We start from the raw sequence: 20,803 nt of genomic DNA, 5'->3' as shown, positions 1-20,803 counted from the left end.
TCCTCAGTCTAGTAACTATTCCTTCTTCCGCTCATGTTCCCTGTCAGCTTCTCCATCCAGGCAATCTTCGTCTTCTTCCTGGGCGATTTCTTTACACACCTAGCTTATAAAACCTTGTTAGACCCATAAAATCATAGAATTTTACCCCATAACCAATGCATGAAATTAGCCTTATCAGTTAATTATCTCACATTGAAAGTAACAACCTTATTAAATAAGTATTTAATAAGAAGGAATTATAGTGGACTAAGATGGGCTATAGAACCCTCACGCGCGCATACGCGCGCGCCGCCACCGTCGCCCGCCGCACCGCGAGCACGATCTTGTGCCCGTGTCCGTGTCCTTGGACTTGGACTTGGGTGGTTGATAAGACTCGTTTTATACATGGTTTTATAGGTGTTTATACACTAATCGGGTTGATAATATGCAAAAAAGCGGTGAATTTAAGTGTGCAGGGGCTATAAAATGAAAAGGTGGCAAGTGCATGATTAACTTGATCAACTCGGAAAAGGAGCAAAAAATGGCCAAGTATGAGGACAAATTGATCAGTTGGAGACAAGCTGATCAAGAGAGCCTAGATGGGATTACAATGCCAGTCAGCCATGCTAAGTTGATCAAGCTGGATCAAGCAGATGGTGCAAGCTGATCAAGTGGACGAAGGTGAATTGACAATACCAGGCGGCCAACAAGTTGATCAAGTGAAGACACAAGCTAGTCAAGCCACCACATGAGGGCATGAGCTGAATCAAGCCAACACATGAAGACATGAGCTTATCAGGCCACCACATGAGGACACATCTACTGGGTCAGCCTGAATTACTGCAAAGATAAAATGCTCAAATTAAATGAGAAGTTACCTTAGGGTTGAAGATTGAAGCCGCTCTATAAATAGAAGTTTTCTACAATAAAGAAGAAGCGCTTAACGCTACAGTAGCTTAGATAAAAAGCTCTCTTAGATTAGTTTAGTTTACTTAGCTTTGTAGTCCCGACGGGGGAATTGACGACTCCGACGTCAGGATTACATTTCATTTCATGTTTTCAAGACTTCAGTGTAGATTTACATGGTGTTGGTCGTTTCGGCGGTGGAATCGACACCTTCATCTAAGAAGCTCCTTCACCACCTCGCTTTGTAGTTAGACTAAATGGGTTCGGCAAGGGAATTGACGACTCCGGCGCTAGATCTTACTTATTTCCAATTTTATGAAGCTTTTGTTTATTTTCATGTTGATGATGCTATTTACTTATAATTCTTGGATGCTTTTCGCAATTGGTAGTTTAGATGTTTAGATTCATGTTCGCTCTGTAGTTTCGATGGAGGAATTGACGACTATGACATCAGGATTACATTTAATTTCATGTTTTCCATACTTTAGTGCAGATTTACAGAGTGTTGGTTGATTCGACGGTGGAATTGATGCCTCCATTTTAGAAGCTCCTTCACCACCTTGCTTTAGTTAGATTTAATGGGTTCGGCAAAGGAATTGACGACTCCGATGTTGGATCCTTGCTATCTTTACCGCTTTGATTTACTTTCATGTTTCCATGTAGCTTAGATCTGTAGTCTCGGTGGAGGAATTGACAACTTCGACGCCTGAATTACACTTCATTCCATGCCCCCTTAGTTAGATTTAGTTTAAGCTCTCAACTCGGTTTCCATGTTTAAAGTTCAAGTTTCCCACACTAGTAATTAGGTCCATCTCCAATGCTCAAGGCGTGGTGTCTAACACCATCCCCATGTCGTAGAAACAATCTCGAGTACGTCCATGGTCTCTGTGGTTCGACCCCTCTCTTGCCACTTATATTTAGTAATATTTGTTACAAAAGTGGGAAACTATAAATCTTGTTGAAAGGAGGGACACGTGCACACGACACACGTGCAAAACCTCTGCCCTTCAGTGGTCTTTGAACTGTTCTTTGGGTCTGGTCGTGGGGCGCGGTGCTTGAGTTCGACCCGAGGCTGGCCTAGTTCTTTTTAGTTCACCACCGTTTCCACGTCAGCGAGCCAAGCGGGATGACACCTCGTAAGTATGACGCGATAAAGCCAAACTCTCCAGCTCCGTAACAGCTTGTAACGCCTTGTAACGCTCGGCGGTTACTGACTGACAATGATGACAGTCATCATGGTTGTTGACCCTAGTAGTGGACTTAGCCTATGAATAGGCTAGTCATCCCATGCATTTCATACACCAAACACTCAAGCATTCTGCATTCAAAAGCTCCCTCTCTTCTTTCTGTCGAAGCTCTGTCCCCTCCTCCATCCAGTTCGCCGGAGTTTTGCTGATAGCGGAGAGACGTAGCTGTTTTATCTTTGGGGACGAAACGCCAATCCGAGAGCACTACCGGGGTGTATCTCGTCTTGCAGAAAGAAGACTCCTCGACTCGGCTTGCTTCTGTTTACGGCTTATTTGTTTCGAATTTCAGTTGTAATTTAATTTCAATTTTCCATTTGTATTCCTTCTTTTGGGTTGTATTACGCCCGGTTCATCTCTTGTAATCCAGAAACTAATACTCCCAACAGTAAAAGTAAAGAAGTTCTAGAAAAGGAACAATTGTGTTACATAAAAATCATAATTGTTCATCAGTATCAAGTTTCAAGAAAGTTATATTGCAAAAAAATGCATAGCATTAAAATTGATTTAATCAAAATTCTCAACCATAGCAGATCACTTACTCCAACAATGATGCACCATTCCTACTCCACACTCACAACAAAATAAAATGGACCCACCATCACTTATTAAAATTGCTCATGTTTATAAGATTATTTTATTTTGTTGTGAGTGTGGAGTAGGAATGGTGCATCATTGTTGGACCTGAATCAAACATCAATAAAATCAAATCGTACATATATCAAGGGGTATGGGTGCAATCAACAATCACGAGATAAGAGAGGAAATAGGACAACTACAACCTGCTCAGATTTTTTTTATTTTTTTAAAAAAAGGATCAACAATGGTTTCCCATCTACTCCACGATGACTTGAACCTGCGACTTATTGGTTGGAGGGGAAGCATCTTACCAATTGGTTTGCGCTCAAAAAAGATGGGTAACCGAATGGCGTATTTAGGGAGAAGGGAGAGAGGTCTTGGCTTGTTAAGGTAAGTTTTTATATCTAACTAGTATTAACACTCGTGCTATGCATGAGACATATGATTTTCACTTAATGAAATACGAATTGTAAATAATTCAACCGAAATAAAAACTAATATCCTTATGCACACTTAAAAAAAATGTACATCTCTCATCTCACTCTAAGTGAATATTTTCTATTCGGTGCAGGATTTTTATACGTTTTTTGGCCGCCACAGTCTCTCTCTGGTGATTTTCCTGACTTCTTCCCTCTCTTCCTCCTCCGTGGACCTCTACCATTGCTCTTGGTGAGGCGCCACCTCCGTGCTTCCTCTCGTCATGTAGGGCTACCGGCAGCTCTCGGCACCATACGATCTAAATTAAATTGTGAGATTCAATCATATAAACTAAACATTATATATATTTAATCATTAGGTATAAATTTGCAAACCAAACTAACCCCATCGACCATAAGATATCAAATTACATAACCATTTACCTAATCAAAGATAGCATATTCTTTAAATTAAAATTCATCTTATTAAATTATATAACAATTTAATTCGTTAAAGATGACACTATGCATACAGATACCTATTCATACATATATTATAGAAATTTTAATAGGTATTCATATCCATGTAAATAAACAAACACGTACACAAATATTTTTAACAAAGAAAAAAATAAGAAAAATATTTCATTAAATTAGTAAAAGTGTACTCCCTCCGTCCCGGATAATTCGGGTCACTTTGACCGGGCACGGGTTTTAAGAATTGTAATGAAAAGTGGGTTGAAAAAGTTAGTAGAAAGTGGGTCCTACCTTTATATAATAGTTTTATAATAAAATGTGAGTAGAAATGAGTTAGTGGAATATGGGGTCCACTACCAAAAATGGTAAAAGTGAAATGGGACAAATTATGTGGGACGGACCGAAATGGAAAACTGGGACGAATTATCCGGGACGGAGGGAGTACAAGATATGAGAGACTCTATCTTTTCCAATTATTACTATTTTATTTTTAAATATAGTATGATTACTCAATTCATGAAAAAATGAATAATAAATGGATTAATTAGGGGAAAATATTCAATTGTACATCCGTCCACAAAAAATAGAGCACATTTGTCATTTTTGGTTGTCCATGAAAAATAAAGCACATTTAAAAAAGGGAAGTTTTCAATAACTTTTCTCTTACTTTTTCCTCTTCTCTCTTACTAATAATATAGACCCTACATTCCACTAACAATACTTCTCTCTTACATTTCCAATTCCACATTAAAAGTTGTGTCATTCATAATGTATCCTATTTTTCGTGGACAGAGGAAGTAACTATCTGTAATAATAGTGAAATGGGGAATTCTGAATTTGTAGAGATTTAATTTTTATTTGTTAGAATAACTTATACTCCAAATTTGATTATTTGTTAGAGAGATGGGAGTATTATATTCATGTTATTTAAAATTTCACTATCTTTTCCTTGATCTATTAATTTTTTTGTAGATTTAATTTCATGGTACCTACCTTCTTCTTTTCTCCTCTTTTGCCTATACTTTCTGCCTTGATAGTAAAGCTTCGGAAATGTTACAAAAGATTTTTCTCACACATTCAGGAATGAGTTCTTGATCAGCTTTCTCTTGCTTACATTATTTTTCTCATCACTGTTCGCATGTACTTCCAACTTGTACTGTAATTTTTCAAGCGGTTGAGCAACTGCTAAACCGAGCCATGCTTATCCTGCAAGCATTTCTTGGTCATAACTGGGCATCTTTGTTAATATATAGAAATCTCACTGCTTTCGCTTTATTTACCAATCATTAATCAAGTTCTGATCAGCTCCTGCATATTGCTTGACAATTCTGACTTCTTGATGTGTTATTTTTGTCTTATTGCATGCTGCCCACGAAGAATGACTCTATTGAGTGAAGAACGCATATACCTACATGTAGATACTAGATTGTATATTGGGGTGATAACTCATCTAGGGATGGAAATCCATGAACAAAATTAATGAGAGATGGAAAATGAGTAATGATAAAACACAAACTTGTCAAACAAATTAATGAGAGATGGAATATGAGTAATGATAAACAACCAAATTTTGTACAACAAAAAAAGTTTATACTATTAATAATTTGATGTATTAATCATATATTAAATTAATAAATATAGTTTGCATGTTTGGTAGGGGCGATAACTCATTTAGGTATATAATTTTATGAAAAAAATATTTTTGTTCATAAAATTATATCCCTAGATGAGTTATCACCCCTACCAAACATGGTGGACTAACTTAAAAAGACTTGATTAGTCTTTAGCCTCATTTTCAAAAAAAATTTATATATGAATTGCTTCTATATTAATTTTCAAATTTAAATTAAAGTATGCATTAGTTACTTTTATAGTTCTGAAAAAGTAAAAAATTATACACAAATCATAAATATATAATCACAATATTATGCACGTTTCATGTACGCCCATATATTTTAATTAAATGCATAAATAAATATATTTTTCTCATATAAATAAGTTTTTTATTGTACAAAATTTGATAAAATTGATTTATTGATGGAGAATATAGACGAACAGATAGAAACCCAAGAGTGAGGAATTGAAAGAACAAAGTGGGAAGAGCATTGATACAAACAAATTGTGGTCTGTATTCATAAGCAAACTGCTATTAATTTTGGCTCACTTTCAAATCTGAATTTTTTTTTGTCACGGTATTCTAAAATCAGAAGTTGTCAGGCACGCTGCAGTATTTACAATTCCCAATTTCTTGAATAAAAAGCTTTCACAGTTTTTTTTCCATTACAATTCCCAATTTCTTGAATAAAAAGTTTTCACAGTTTTTTTTCCAAGTTTTTGTTAGAGCACCTCCAATAGCGGCGAGCGGGCTGGCTAGCCGATTCTCGGCGATGGCCGGTCCGCTCGCTGAACCATTGTGGCCGGTTAGCGCCAATTCGGCGAGAAAATAGGTGAGCGCTGGCCGATGCGCTCGTCGATTGACTCGCCGTCATTGTAGGTTGGCGATCGACGAGCGATCGGCCAGCGGTGTTTTTTATTTATTTATTTTCGAAACACTAAATATACACGATTTGAACGTCATTTTCATTTGCATCGCTTGTTTTAACGAGTTTTTTTTCTCTCTGAATTTTTGTACAAGAGCAATAACGGGAAATGAGTAACGCGGGTGGTAGTGGTGGTAGTGGTGGGGATGCTGAAGAGGAGTTCGAATGGCAAGTGTTGGAAGAGTTAGAGGCCTATACGACCCGCGAGGCAGAGCGGCTGTTAGAAAGGGCCTTGCAGCCGTGGGTACCTCGACCTCGACCCGTTGTCCACCGTCGAGCAATGATTGATCGGGATCACGTAGCTGCACATCAGCGGCTATATGACGACTACTTCGTAGAGCAGCTGCGGTTTGGGGACAACCTGTTCAGGCGGCGTTTTAGGATGCGCAGGGAGCTGTTTATGCGTATTGTTGACGCTTTGGAGCGTCGATATCTGTGTTTCCGCTTCAGGCAGGATGCGGCTGGCAGACCCGGCCACTCAGCTATTCAAAAGTGCACTGCGGCAATCAGACAGTTGGCCTATGGAGGTGCGACAGATATGTGGGACGACTGTCGTGCCCTACCCCCGAAAGATTGTCAGGATCTAATGCAGTTGCACGGGGAGAAGCATGGGTTCACGGGGATGTTAGACAGCATAAATTGTATGCATTGGGAGTAGAAGAACTGTCCCGCTGCCTGGAAGGGGTTCTACACCACCGGCTACAAGGGAAAGAATCCCACGATGATCCTCGAGGCCGTAGCTAATTACCGGCTGTGGATTTGGCATGCGTATTTTGGGGTAGCCGGGTCGAACAACGACCTCAACGTCCTCAACTCGTCGCCCCTCTTCAACGAGCAGTGCCACGGCGTCGGTCCGGCCATCAGTTTTGTCGCCAATGGCAACCGGCATGATATGGGCTACTACTTGGCGGATGGGATATACCCTAGGTGGCTCGTCTTTGTGAAGACGATCAGATGCACAAATGATGACAGGAAGACCTACTTTGCGGAACGGCAGAAGTTGGCGCGCAAGGATGTGGAGCGCGCATTTGGTGTGGTCCAGGCTCGATTGGCCGCAACTAAGGGTCCAACGCGTTTGTGGCATGTCGACTGCATTGCTGATATAATGTATGCTTGTATTATCCTGCACAACATGATTGTCGAAGATGAAGGTGTACAACTGACTAGTTGGGCCAACGACGATAATGAAGCCGGTCCAAGCCACGACGTGGCCGCCGCCAACGTACGAAGGGGGGTACCTCACGATTAAACCGGCTGCCTCCAGGCACATGCCGACATGCGCCAAGTGGATGCTCATATTCAAATCCAAAAGGATTTAATTGAAGAGTTGTGGACATGGAGGACTGCACGGAGATAGTTTTTTTGTTTTATGTATTTTTTTTAATTATGTAATTTTTTTTTAGGACGCACTTTTTTAATTTAAATAAAATTATTGCATTTTACCGTATATTTGTCGTAAATTTAATTTTGTCGTAAATCTAATTCCGTATTTATTGATAATTTTGTTTATAGTGACTAGCCTATGATTGGCCTATTGCTTGTCCAGTTGCTTGTCCTGGTGATGTGGCAGGATGAATTTTAGTGCTGATGATGTGGCAGGAGGAGTTTGTGGCTAACCTATGACTGGCCTATGGCTAGCCTATTGCTATTGGAGATGCTCATAATACACTAATTAATAGACAAAGAAATAAAGATACCCAGTTTCTGCATTCTTCGCAAACACCAGACGTAATTTCCCAAAAGGGTAAAATTGTTTTTTCAAGCAACGGGCAAGTGTTCCAATTTTCACAAACAATACTTTAGCTCATTTTTCCCTAATTCTCTCTTAACAAAATTTTCATCAACAATCATGTCTTCCGAGAACAAATGTCCAAGACTATTTTTCATGGACTAAGGTACTCCCTCCGTCCCAAGAAAGACGATCCATTCTTTAGGCGTTGTGCGCAACAAGATTTTATAAAACTTTATTTTATTTGTTAAGTGGAAAGAGTAAGTAAAAGAGAGGGAATAAAATAAGGATAAATGTGTTTCCATTTTTAGTAATGGATCATTTTGGTTGGACAAATAAAAAAGGAAATCAATCATCTGGGACAGAAGGGAGTAATATTCTCTTTAAAATGTATTATTAAAATTTTTAATAAACAATAATTAATGCTTTTATTCTTTAAACAGGTCTATACAAGGAAAACGAGAGATGCACAATGGCATGTGTAAAAACCACATAACAAAGATGGTTGTATCTGCCACTAGCTTGAGGGCTTACACACCAGATCCGCCAGAGCTTCACCAGCACGCAGTCCGGTGGAGAGCCGGAGCTTCCTGTAATCTTCAAACGTGAATGGGACGAAGAGCCGCGGGTGCTCAGCGTCCACAAGCTCCGAAGGCGCTTCTATTGCTGCCTCCTTGGGCCCCAACACGAACAAAGCAATCGAAATCCTCACTGCTGCTTCTTTGCATTGCACACGATGCCTTACGTTGCAGAATCTCCCATTGCTCCACACCTGCATCAATCATTGAAACATCAACCTCGGTAACATCTCCTAAGGATTGAATTCATGCCTGACCTTGGCAACATCTCCGAAGTTGACAAGAAGAGAGTTTGGCAATGGATCAACAGAAACAAACTCTCCAGATCTCTCATCCAGCACCTCGAGACCACCAACGTTCTCATCGTCTTGTAGAATGGTTAAGAATCCGGAGTCCGTGTGAGTTTGAACCCCTGATGATCCTATGCTTTGAGGAGTGAAGCAATACTTGTTTATCCGGAACTGGAAAGGCCAGCCCCGAAACAAATCTCCGTCGAATCCCATGCTTCGGCATAGCATTCGACCCAACTCCATCGCCAGTTCATGGACAGCTACAGAATACTTAACAATGGTTTCCCTGCAACATAAAACCCATTTTTTTCATTACTGTAGGCTTAATTTGCATAAAAATAGATCTTCAATTCAGAAACAAATTCACCTAATCAAATCTAGTTTCAGATGCAAATTCACCTACTCAAATCCATCCTAGCAATCTTCAAGTCGAATTGGCGAAAATCAAATCAAAAATTGAAGAAAAAGCTTACACAAGTAAAACTTGACGAAACCCTAGAAATTGGTACTTTTTCTAAATCCCTAAATTAAAAATTGACACTCAAGAGCAATTACAAAAATGGAACCTCTGGGAAGAAGAAGCTTCGAGCTGAGAGCAGAAGTGATGGACGGATTCGAGCGAGGCGATATCGTAAAGACCTAATCCTTCGTAGAGAGGATTGTTTTTGGAGGGAGCGACGTATCCGCTGCCGGCGATGATGTCTTTGTTCCGTTGTTTGATATCGGCGGGGAGATCGAGGAGAGCTCTCACCGAAGCTTTCATCTCCGCCATTAAATTGGGGGAAATGGTGTGATTGATGAGCCTGAAGCATCCCCAATCTTGGGATGCTTGCAGCAGTTTGTGCGATTGCAATGGGAATTCCTTGAAATCAATCACTGGAATGCTAGAACTACTACTCATTTTGATTTATTAGTAATCACTCAAAGAAAATCCTTGCCATTCATTCAACTCTTGTGCTTAGATCTCGATTTTTAAAATACAAATGTGAACACCTCACACACCACCTGCCGGCGAGAGTACAACATGTGCAACAATTATTTTATTATTTCAACTGCAGTTCCAAAATACTGCTTGTATATTTTGTCATCTTTTGGCAGGTATATGCACTTTGCACTTTGCACTCTATATGTAACTATCACGGTCGTTATCATGATGTTGACTAATTAATTTATTATGGTTTTATTATGTTTGGTAGCTAAATAACGTTGTGAATTATCATGTCTGACATGTTTGCTTATGATTTTAAAATAATATCAAATAGATTATATTTTAAATTTAAAAAATTATTAAATAAATTTAAAGATATTAATGTTAATTTTGTGTACTCCCTTTGTCTAAAGTAGTTGAGAAATTTTTTTGGCACGAGATTTAAAATATTGATTTGTTAAAGATTAAAGTAGAGAAGAAAAGTAAGAGATGGAGTAGTAAAGTAACAGATGAAAGAAAGTTGTTATCAAAAAAGAAAATTGACTCAACTACCTTGGGACAAACAAAATTGAAATACGACTCAACTACCTTGAGACAAATGAATATATGGTAGTTAAAACAAATTTTTTTCTCTCTTTCAAATTCACCTTAAAACTTTAAATTTAGGCAAATCTTTACATTCAAATTATTTTTTTAAAAAAATATACTATGTCCGTCCCATAACAATATGGACATATAATATGGCAAGAGAATTAAGACAAAGTCAGTAAAGTTGGAGAAAGGAGGGGAATGTTAATTAATGTAGTGATAGTAGATAGTGAGACTTCATTAATTATTAGTGCTTTAATGGTGCTAAAGTTGTAAATAACATGATCTATGAGGGTAATAAATTGGGATAACTTTCAATAAATGAAATGCCCATATTTTCATGGGACGGACAAAAATGAAAAGTGCACATATTTTTATGGAGAGTATTAAATTAAAGGTAATTTTATAAGGATTCTAATGAAATCTCAATTGCATATGTTCTGATAATGATCGGATGATAAAATTTTATAATTTATATTTTAATTTTCATACATGTTGATAAGTAGATTTTTATATCCATAAATGCATACAAAAATTTCAATATGATTGCATGTGCAATATCAATAAAATTGTGTTGAAGTTTTGTTATGTTGAAATATTTATGTTATTGTGTTAATATTTTTAATACATTTTTTTATATTAGAAAAACCACAAATATTATCATTATTATGATTAATTGACGATTTTACTTTTTTATTCATATTTTTACTACTATTTATTGATACCGTGAGATTTAATCTCATCCACTCACTTTAACATCTAATTGTATAAGATGGTCATAGTTGTGTATTAGAGTAATATACTTTATAGGAATGCAATCAAATGTAAACTTTAAATATTTTAGAAACTTCAAACTATGATTCAGACAGTTAGAAAAGCATCAACTAAATGATAAAATAATAGCAACAAAAAATGTCAACACAATATCAACAGTTAACGTTGTGTTGGCAATGTATTGACGTTGTGTTAACATAAAAATCTTAAAATTTTACAATGTGTTGACATTATGTTAACACTATGTTGAGGAATTTGAAATTTATACAATATACAGAATTTGCATTTATCATTACCCATACTTTACAACTATACAACTATAATTATTAAAGTTTAGACTTCAAATATCTTGACCATACATACTCAAAATAATCAAAATATCTTAATAACTAATTAACTTATTTAATTATTTCTGCTATTATTTATCCTATCAATATACTCAAATATATTGAATAAATTTATCGAAATTGAAAAGTACTCGTATCAATAAATCTCTTTTAGTTAATTAATCTATTTTTTTAAATTATTGTAAATAAAATTGGTAGTTCCAATAAATTAATAATAATACAATATCATGTGTAATTTTGTTAACATAAAACAGAGAAAGACTCCATAAATTCAAATCAAATAAAATCAACCACATACTTAGCAGGTAACATCGACAAACAATACCAAAAGGGAAGGTTGAGCTATTTAGTGCAAAATTCGAATAAGTTTGAGAAAGATGTAAATATGGGCTACGTACGACCTTCTAAGGTGCAGTGGGTTGAGCTACCTTTCTTATCCATTGCTGCCGCAACCTTCAAAAACAAGAAGAAGCCATACCCAACTCAAAGCACCAATTGGGCATTTAACACAAAAAGAACTATGATATGAAAGACATCATTAGTATGACGTTTTTTGCTCCATGTCAACTTCGCCTTACTCGGATAATGGATTCGACACCTCTCTTCTTTATCTCGACCAAGTATAACTTGGCCAATCTTCTTTTCCACCAACTCGTTTATGCATTCACCTTGCGCGAACCGTCCTTAAGCTTCTCATCCATTTCATATTCTAGCTTAATTTCCTCTTCATCATTCGGGGCTTCTCATCTTCGTTTTAGTTGTAAAGCTCCAATCGAATCTTTGATTCTCTTTTTCCTAAACCATGGCCAAAAAACATGCATCACTTTGCATTTCTTTTCTATCTTCCAATAATCATATGCGGGACTCCTCATGGCATTGTAAATCTATTGATTGGCCTTTTTAGTGCCCATTTGAAGTGTAAGCTCCCTTTTGACACATTAATTAATGCATTGCTCGTGGGCCGTGGCTAGGAATGGTCGGCAAGTACGTTTTTTGGTGTTATGGTGAACTATGCACAACATAAGGCTTGTGTAAACAAATAAATCAGACGAACATATCTATTTGAATGATTATGAGATTAACTGATTCAGACCCTGTACAATTGATTGCATACTAAAATGCACATTATTCACAAACAATGAATTAAACCTTAATTAATGAATTCCTACAGTTTAGAATTACAAAATAGATTCTCTAAAAAATTGGTGATTGCTTGTTACTCTCCGCGTGTAGTTCTTAGTACTTAGCCACAAATCTTCTAATCTATTTTCCATGTGTAGTTTTCTCTATATTACTCTCTCTCTTACTTTAATCTTTATCCACTTTAACTACTTATTACTCCATCTGTCCCACAATAAGAGTCATATTTTGTCATTTTTGTTCGTCCCACAATAAAAGTCTTATTTCACTTTTATCATAAATGGTAAATAGGCCTCACATTCCATCAGCTTATTCCACTATCCTTTATTATAAAACTAATACTCCATTTGAAATGTTAAGAATAGAAAAGTAGGTGGAAAAAAAGTTAGTGGAATATGAGTCTTGCTTGTATATATTAGTTTTAAATGAAATGTGAGTGGAATGAGTTAGTGGAATGTGGGACTCTATTACCAATAAGTTAGTGAAATGTGAGACTCCTATTCGCGGACGGACTAAAACGGAAAAACGGTACTCCTATTTGCAGACGGAAGGAGTATATATAAGTGAAACTCACATTCCACTAATTTATTTAACCCATTCTTTTTCTTTATATTTCTTAAAACTCGTACACAAACCAAATAAGACTCATATTATCAGACGAAAGGATTATTATTTTTCCAAAATGAGTGCAGAAAACATATCTATTAATGTGAAACAGACAGTAATATTCACTGCATCAATGACATTCACTGCATGACACGTATTATTACACCAAATGATACAAAAAGCAAATATAAAATGTCTCCTACACTAAGTAATAAGTTTACTACTGTAATTATGCATGGACTATTAATTTATAGAGTGAACTACCTCATTAATCCCTAACATTTTGGGTTGTGACACCATAAACACTAAAAAAAAATAGCACCAGTATCCAAACATTTAATATAATCACAAATGATGTTTTTCGGACTAAAACACCCTCAGGCCTATAAGGACATTTTTGTCACTTCATTCATGATTTCTGTCACATTTCTATCAGCAACTTCTCATGTAATTTCCTAATAAATTCTGGTTTTTCATATGTAATTAAAAAAATTTCATTATTTACACTTTCTATGTTTTTATAATATACAAATTTATCATTATCTGCATTAATTAATATGAAAATAATAAAATGAGACCCTTTCTTCATTATAAAACTCATTTTTCTATTCGTGTTACTATTTCTCCTAATTTTTCTTAGTTTTTCACTTGATTTACGGATCAATTTTATTTATTATGAAAATATCCTAATTTTGCAGTATTAATTTATAAATTTACATTCTCTTTATTTCAAATACTATTATTAATAACAAAAAATCTCCAAGGACTAAATAGCCTAATATCACATACTTGAATATTTTCAAATGATGTTTATTTTTTTTATCATGAATGGCAAGATTCTATACAAATTTATATGTAAAGATTGAATGTTCATATGATGTTGAAAAATTCAGTTTGAGCTAAATTAAAATTCTGAAAAAAATATCAATCATAAAAATCGTTATAAAGTTAAGCTTTGAGTAACAAATTAGTTCGATGATATATAATGAAATAATATTTTAAATCTCAGTGTTGTCAAGAAAATAATTACTGTTTCACATTTAATTAAATGTGAAATACTTTTTATCATGTGTATTATTGGTTCAGAATTTTATTGCATAAATAACTTCACTTTTTCCATATTTTTTGTTGTTTTTTAATGAATTTTCTACGTGATATAACTAGTGTATGTTGTTACCATTAACTAGAAATAGAGGGATATGCGAAGTTTTTTCTGTGCAAATAATGACAAAACTTTAATCACGTTTGAAGTACTATAGAACTTATTAAGAAATCACACCAGAAGTTGCTGAGAAATGTGACATAATTCATTTGTTAGCAGATTTAGGGATTGCTAAAATTGCCCTCAAACTATTTGGGCATTTTCGTACAAAAAGTGGTTAAAAACACTGCATTCGTGATTATATTAAACGTTAGGCTCATCTAACGCTATTTTCTTTATGTTAGGATGCGTGGTATCATAATCCAAAATATTAGGGACTAAAGATGCAGCCTGTTCACTCTATTTTATATGTATATTTTCCCAAGTTTTAAAAAGTTAAAAATATCTAGATGACAAAGAAAATAATATAACCTTACAAAATAATATCAGATTTAGTAAATTCATTAGTTTATGTTAATAACCCAAATTAAATTAAATTATGTATATCAATCTTAAAAAATTTAGAATTTTAATTTTATAAATTCACATATACATAAAAAGTCAGTTTATCAATATAATTATTACATTGAAAATATAAAATATAGTTTAATTCATATATTCACGGTCATAATGTATACGACTATTCTAATTTACTAGTTTGACAATGTTCTAATCCATTCTACCATATTAAAAATTTTGAGATTTTGTTTTCTTTCTTATTTAGCATATTTATGATTCCATTTTACAAAATTCACATTTATTATATATTGGTTTCTCATTAGTTACATTTCACCTGTGTAAATAGTCCTTTATTTATTTTGCATAACTTATTTTCTTAATTTTTCCTTATTACTCCAACATTACTTGTATTTTATATATTTCTTAAGTTTAAATAAGATATAATAACACAAACTAATTTATTACAAATGGAAACTCAAAAATCCCTATGCGTCTAAAACTCAAAACGTAAATCAGTATAAAAAATTATGGAAATACAAAGCCCTATAAAACCCTCCAAACAATTGAGAAAAATAATTTACACAAATATAAATTGAAATAAATAAATGTATTGGACTAATTTTTTTATATTAAAGAGCACTAATTAAATTAAGTTAACTATCGACTTGACTTACCTGAATCAATATAAAAAATTATGGAAACCAAAAAACCGTATGACGACGAAAACCGTCCACAATAATTTCTCCGCATTATGAGCCAAATAAAATTATATAAATATAAATTGGATTAAATAAATTGGGCTAATTTATACTAAAGCCCAATAATTAAATTAAGTTAACTACTGGCTAGCTTCTTTCTTCCAACGCCAAAAGAAGACACAACAATACCCATAAACTTAATAAGAAAGCACAAACATAAAAAAAAAAAAAGAAAAAAGAAAAAACATAGATAATTTATCTTCTTTTTTTCTCCCTTTATTTTTGCTTGATATTTTAATTGCTGATTCATTAACAATTAAAATATCAAGCAAACAAATAAACATGCCTTTCATGGGGAAATTAATATGTATCGCATCCTCCTCCAGCTAACAAAAAAAAAGCATAATCTAAATTAATAAGAAACGGAATCAAAAGCAAAATCAAAAAGAGACCAAATAAATTAAAACGAAGGAAGATATAGACAGGCTTTTCAATTTTAAATTCCAAACCAATTTGAATTACACTTGATTGTAAAGTTAAGCTATGACCCTTCAACCTAATAAAAAGACCCCAAACAATTCACCTTAATCACATAGACAGTTATGGTTGACATTAATTAATAGAATCCCCATTTGACTTTGAAAAGTCTACTCATTTTCAATTAAAATACTTTGCCAAATTGCATCAATGGTGATGAATTCCTATGTATAATGTGGATAAGGATTGATGATGCAATGAATTATATTAGTACTAAAATCTAACATGAATTTCATCTATATTTCCGAATTCAAATTCTCACAATAAGTCTACTTAACCATTTCCTAACTTCCATATTTGACCGATTCAACGCCTCCACGTGTATAAAAGAGATTAATTTTGAGTTCAAATAATCACTTAACAATCAAATCCAAAAAAAATCATCAATTAACAATGTTTTGCTGCTTACGGACAAGAGGCCGCAAAGAAGGGAATCGGGAGCAAAAGCCGGAGGCGGCGAACGGCAAAAATCAGCCGCCACCGCCACCAAATGTGGAGAAATCGAAAGGTGGCGGGAAAGATGGAAACATAGTGGTTTTGGCGGGAGCAGGCGCCGCAGTTGCTGCCACTGCCGCTACGGCTGTGGTGGTGGCTGGCGACGCGGATTCCGATGATGGTACTCCACAGGGGTGCTGCTGCGGCGGTGGTGCAGGGTGCGGCGGCGACGGTTGCGGTGGCTGTGGTGGTTGTTGAGGTTAACTTTCTTTGCTTATTCTTTGTAATTATTTATTTTTGGTAAATTATCAAAGATATTCACCGGCAAATCCAGTTACTATTTTCCGTATTGATTTGTAAGCACTTTAGCCCAATGATTTAAAGTTGCTTCATATCGAAAGACAAGAATTGATTTCTTGACTATTCGGTTAAAAATGGACGAGTCTCATGATACTCGACCACACGTATTGGATTAATTTTTTTAATTATTGTTGCACGTGAATTACTGTATTCAATTCGTTAGTGTTGTGAATTGTGATTGGTTAGACTTTAGTACATTTTTAGCTTTAATATCTTACACTTGTGGAAATCATAATTACATAGGCTTGTCTGTTTGGTTTTGAACTGAGGCAAATGAAAAGGATTACTGCTATGTTTGGTTAAAAAATGATCCGTGATAATATTGGTGATGTAGAAAACGTCTTTACTCCCAGCAAGAACTTTGATACCGGTTGTGCTCGCTATAACGGTTGTCACAACTTTGCGAGTAGAAGTTATTCTTTAATCCGCTCGGGTTCGGGCCAATCCATTCGGGTTGTTGGACTATTTGGGTGTGGGTTATTCGGGTTGTGAATTTTCGGGTTATAAATTTTCGGTCCTAACACTAAATCTTTGGATTTCGAGCTAACACACGGACTATTCGGGTTAAAAGTTATCTTATGTGTTACTTTCTATCCAATTCAATATTCTAACTCATCAGAAACAAGTTGTCGCAAATAGTAAAGTATTATCAAACTGATCGAGAAAAAAAAAATAATACCAATTGAAAACTGAAACAAATTAAATAAACATATCACTTAATTAATAGTACACATGAATCTGTCTACAATTAAATGAAAACCTTGCATTTCAAAGGAGTTGAAATTGTATAACCAAAAAAAAATTCTAAGCAGATAAAAAAGATACTCCATTTGTTTCACAGTAGTAGAGTCATTTTATTTTCTGAACTCGTTTTGGATAAATGATAATAAATAGTTAAAGTGAAGAAAAAGTAATGTAATAAAAAGAATGATGTAGATAAGAGTCTTCTCTAAATTATTCTCTCTCTTAGTTTACTCTTTATTCACTTTAACTATTTATTGTCATTTTCAAAAAACGAGTGCAGAAAATTAAAATGACTCTACTATTGTGGAACGGATGGATAAATATATATAGTTTTATGTCAAAAAATAAACTCTATTGAGTTGAGTGACATTCTTCTACATCTATAGCTTTTGAAGCTTCAACCGGATCATTGTCTTCGAGCGGAAAGACGTAATGCGGTGTTTAATATGAGTACATATTAATAGCATCTACCATATATGCTTCATATCAATGCTACGTTTCATATTAATATTACCATATATACTTCATATAAGTATACGTCCAAAATTTTAATTATGTTTTCATTTTAAATGCTCAACCTATGGGCTCGCAACCCTCCCAGGCCAGCCCGCATAACCCTATAATTTTACCAGATTAGTTCGGGCTAGATTGACATCCATCGTCGATGATAATTTGAATTCTTGATGAAAAATCCGAAATGAGGTGTAAATACATGAATGTTTTCTCGGCCCTTTTTCTGTCTTACATGAAATTTAAAGTAAATATGCAACTGATCAGATATATAATGACATAATAATAGTACTAATTAGGTTTGTAATTTAAATTTTAAGAGTTCTATAATTTTTATTTTAGTTATTTACTTCATAGAATTTAATTTCTTTTAATATCTACAAGAAAAAGAATGGCTAGGGACGCATTTTTAATCAATTAGAGACGCCTTTTTATGTTGCTAAATATATCACCGACGCTTCAAAAAGCGTCCTTACTGGTGGCGTGCCAAATAAAAATAAGGACGCAAATAGTGAGCGTCAGGTGAATTATTTTGAGACGCTTTTAAAGCGTCCCTAAAAACACAAATTAGGGACACTATTAAAAAGCGTCCCTAAATGCAAAATTGGGGACAATATTAAAAAGCGTCCCTAAACGTTTATAAACACATTGGGACTATTACCAAACCGTTTAAATCAAGAACACAACACAATTTCACTAGCTATGTAACTTGTACACATGATCAGTAGCTAAATTTCAGATCATAGCAACCATACACATTTCAAATACAAATAAAACTTCATATCCCAAATCTATCATTAATTCTGCAAGATTTCACCTTTACCAACCAACCAAATATCTTCATACATCGAAAACGTAGAGCCTTATAACCAAGACTCGACCTTTACCTTATACAGAACACAAACTAACACTAACTTAACTAATATTAGTGTTAAAAATGGCTACATAGACCCCAAGGAGCAGACCTGGTTCAGCTTCTCTGTTTTCATACAAAATGATATGTTCGTGAGTGAAGTTGCACCTTGCTAGGCCGCAATCCACACGCTGTTAACATTCCTCAAGAGTTTTCTGTAGCACACAAGAGATAAAAAAGAAAGATTTTCTTTTTATTAATCAAGTCATGAAATATAAAGAGAATAAAGTCTTCTAACTTCAGAAACTCAATTAGAAGATGAAAATTAAATAGCTACAATAAATAAAAACATTAGATATCCAAGGATCAGTAGCTGACCGAATGAACTTCACAAAACAGATAAGGCCAAATTGGATGATTGTCATTCAATCAGATCATTAGGGTTTAGCAGCTAGCAAATATAACCATCCGGGCAGCCCCTTTTGCTATTCACTCTACATCCTTGACTATTTCACTTTATGTATTTCTACAAAATGGATAGCCCTTTTGCCATAGATTCAATCACATTTATCCAGAAAATATAAAATGCAAAATTGGTGAATACAACTTACCTCTTGAATTCTCTTTCCAGTAACAGGGCATTTGGGAGCAATAACACAGTTCTCCCTACTCTGATGCTAACGCGCTAGATTCCCTCCTATTCTTTCATAAACACAACACAACACAACACCCAATTTAGTCATACTCTAAAGGCTTCATCCATCACAAAATCAAAATCTCATTACCAATGATTTTACTTTTAAAATTGCAGAAAATCAAGCTCTAATATAGTCCGTTGCATCTATACAAACTAGGAAACCTAAAACATTTTGTGGCCTACGATAAAGAAAAATCTCGCTATAGATTTCAGAAAGTGTTGCAACCTTCAAATGTCATACAAACGCTAAAAATTGAAATCTAGTCAAAGCGCCTTACCCTTTCTATAGCTTCACGTTCCTCGGGAATAACTGTTATATCATGTGGCATTGATCTTGTTAGCTAGCCTAGTATGTTGTCAACACTGCATCAGGGAAAAGAACCACAAATTTTGGACCCAATCATATAAACTCACAACTGCAACTATGTTATCCGCATAAATAGAAATCTTATTGTACTCTTCTTTTGATAAGGCGAAGAAAATCAACTTTGTGTTCTTGAATCAATCTAATAATCATAATCATAAATCAACAATCACAATCAATATCATGTAATCAGAGGAATTAAAGTTACCTATTGTTCTTCTACAATGAAAGACCAGCGCGTAGTACATATCTTCCTCATTTAATCGTCTGAAAAGAACAAAACAAGACAAGATGGTAGCTGAGACTAATCACAATACTCGAGACTAATCACAATGCACAGAAAAAGGAAACACATTTAATATTTATACTCATATAAAAAATGGCAAATATATGTTCAAAGGGATACTATCAAAGACTATAGGAAAAATACCTCTTCATTTCAAACAAGTCTGATTTCCAATGTAGTAAGTAATTGCCTCTCCAGTTTTGCACTTAAGAGACTGGCTGAAAATATCACAAGTAGAAGATGATATAATCAGAGTTGATTCATACAATATGTTCCCAAAATATTTCAAATTGACATAAATATCGAAAGAAGAAACTGGAAAGTGATAGAGAATTGAACCTGATTTATTGAATTGAACCTTATAAATCGAATGAAATCAATTATAAGCACAGGAAATAGGAGATTATCATCAAACGAAATCAATCACAAGCACAAAACATCAGAATAAGCTGACGATTTGCCGATTTGAACCTGATTCATCTCAATACAGCTACAATAACGAAGCACGAAGCACCGAATCAATCATAACATTTATACTGACAACACAACCAAAAACGACCTCAACATACCAATCCAATCACGAATCAGAGAGAAATTT

The 20,803-nt window shown here is 34.7% G+C and overlaps 1 protein-coding gene and 1 long non-coding RNA gene across 4 annotated transcripts; both read right to left on the bottom strand.

Moving 5' to 3' along the window:
• Positions 1 to 8,242: 8,242 nt before the first annotated feature.
• Positions 8,243 to 9,774, bottom strand: LOC125212649 (2-oxoglutarate-dependent dioxygenase DAO-like). Its single transcript, XM_048112872.2, has 3 exons — positions 9,305 to 9,774; positions 8,706 to 9,024; positions 8,243 to 8,642 (listed from the first exon to the last, which is right to left on the bottom strand). The coding sequence occupies exons 1-3, from the start codon at positions 9,637 to 9,639 to the stop codon at positions 8,388 to 8,390; spliced, it is 909 nt and encodes a 302-aa protein (XP_047968829.1). The 5' UTR covers positions 9,640 to 9,774; the 3' UTR covers positions 8,243 to 8,387.
• A 9,012-nt stretch (positions 9,775 to 18,786) lies between these two features.
• LOC125209650 (uncharacterized) lies at positions 18,787 to 20,452 on the bottom strand. Of its 3 annotated transcripts, none has more exons than XR_007174336.2 (5): positions 20,350 to 20,452; positions 20,128 to 20,186; positions 19,834 to 19,918; positions 19,470 to 19,560; positions 18,787 to 19,073 (listed from the first exon to the last, which is right to left on the bottom strand). It is a non-coding gene; the product is annotated as an uncharacterized LOC125209650 (long non-coding RNA). The 3 variants fall into 3 exon arrangements; XR_016136382.1 differs by lacking the exon at positions 18,787 to 19,073 and adding an exon at positions 19,090 to 19,384; XR_007174335.2 differs by lacking the exon at positions 18,787 to 19,073 and adding an exon at positions 19,090 to 19,384 and having other exon boundaries at positions 19,470 to 19,555.
• Between the last annotated feature and the right edge of the window lie 351 nt (positions 20,453 to 20,803).

The sequence above is a fragment of the Salvia hispanica genome, chromosome 3, assembly GCF_029641045.1.
Source record: "Salvia hispanica isolate PSC_SH4W2 chromosome 3, Shi_PSC_v1, whole genome shotgun sequence".
Classification (NCBI taxonomy): domain Eukaryota; kingdom Viridiplantae; phylum Streptophyta; class Magnoliopsida; order Lamiales; family Lamiaceae; genus Salvia; species Salvia hispanica.
Note: the sequence above shows the minus strand (reverse complement) of the source record. Positions and strands in the feature narration are given on the sequence as shown.

What these genes read in the sequence shown, in the direction of transcription:
- LOC125212649 (XM_048112872.2), bottom strand. Translation starts at nt 9,639, where the DNA reads ATGAGTAGTAGTTCTAGCATTCCAGTGATTGATTTCAAGGAATTCCCA. An exon ending in GAAGCTTCTTCTTCCCAGAG is followed by an intron (nt 9,025 to 9,304) that starts GTTCCATTTTTG and finishes TTTATGTTGCAG; the next exon opens with GGAAACCATTGTTAAGTATT. An exon ending in ACTTCGGAGATGTTGCCAAG is followed by an intron (nt 8,643 to 8,705) that starts GTCAGGCATGAA and finishes TGATTGATGCAG; the next exon opens with GTGTGGAGCAATGGGAGATT.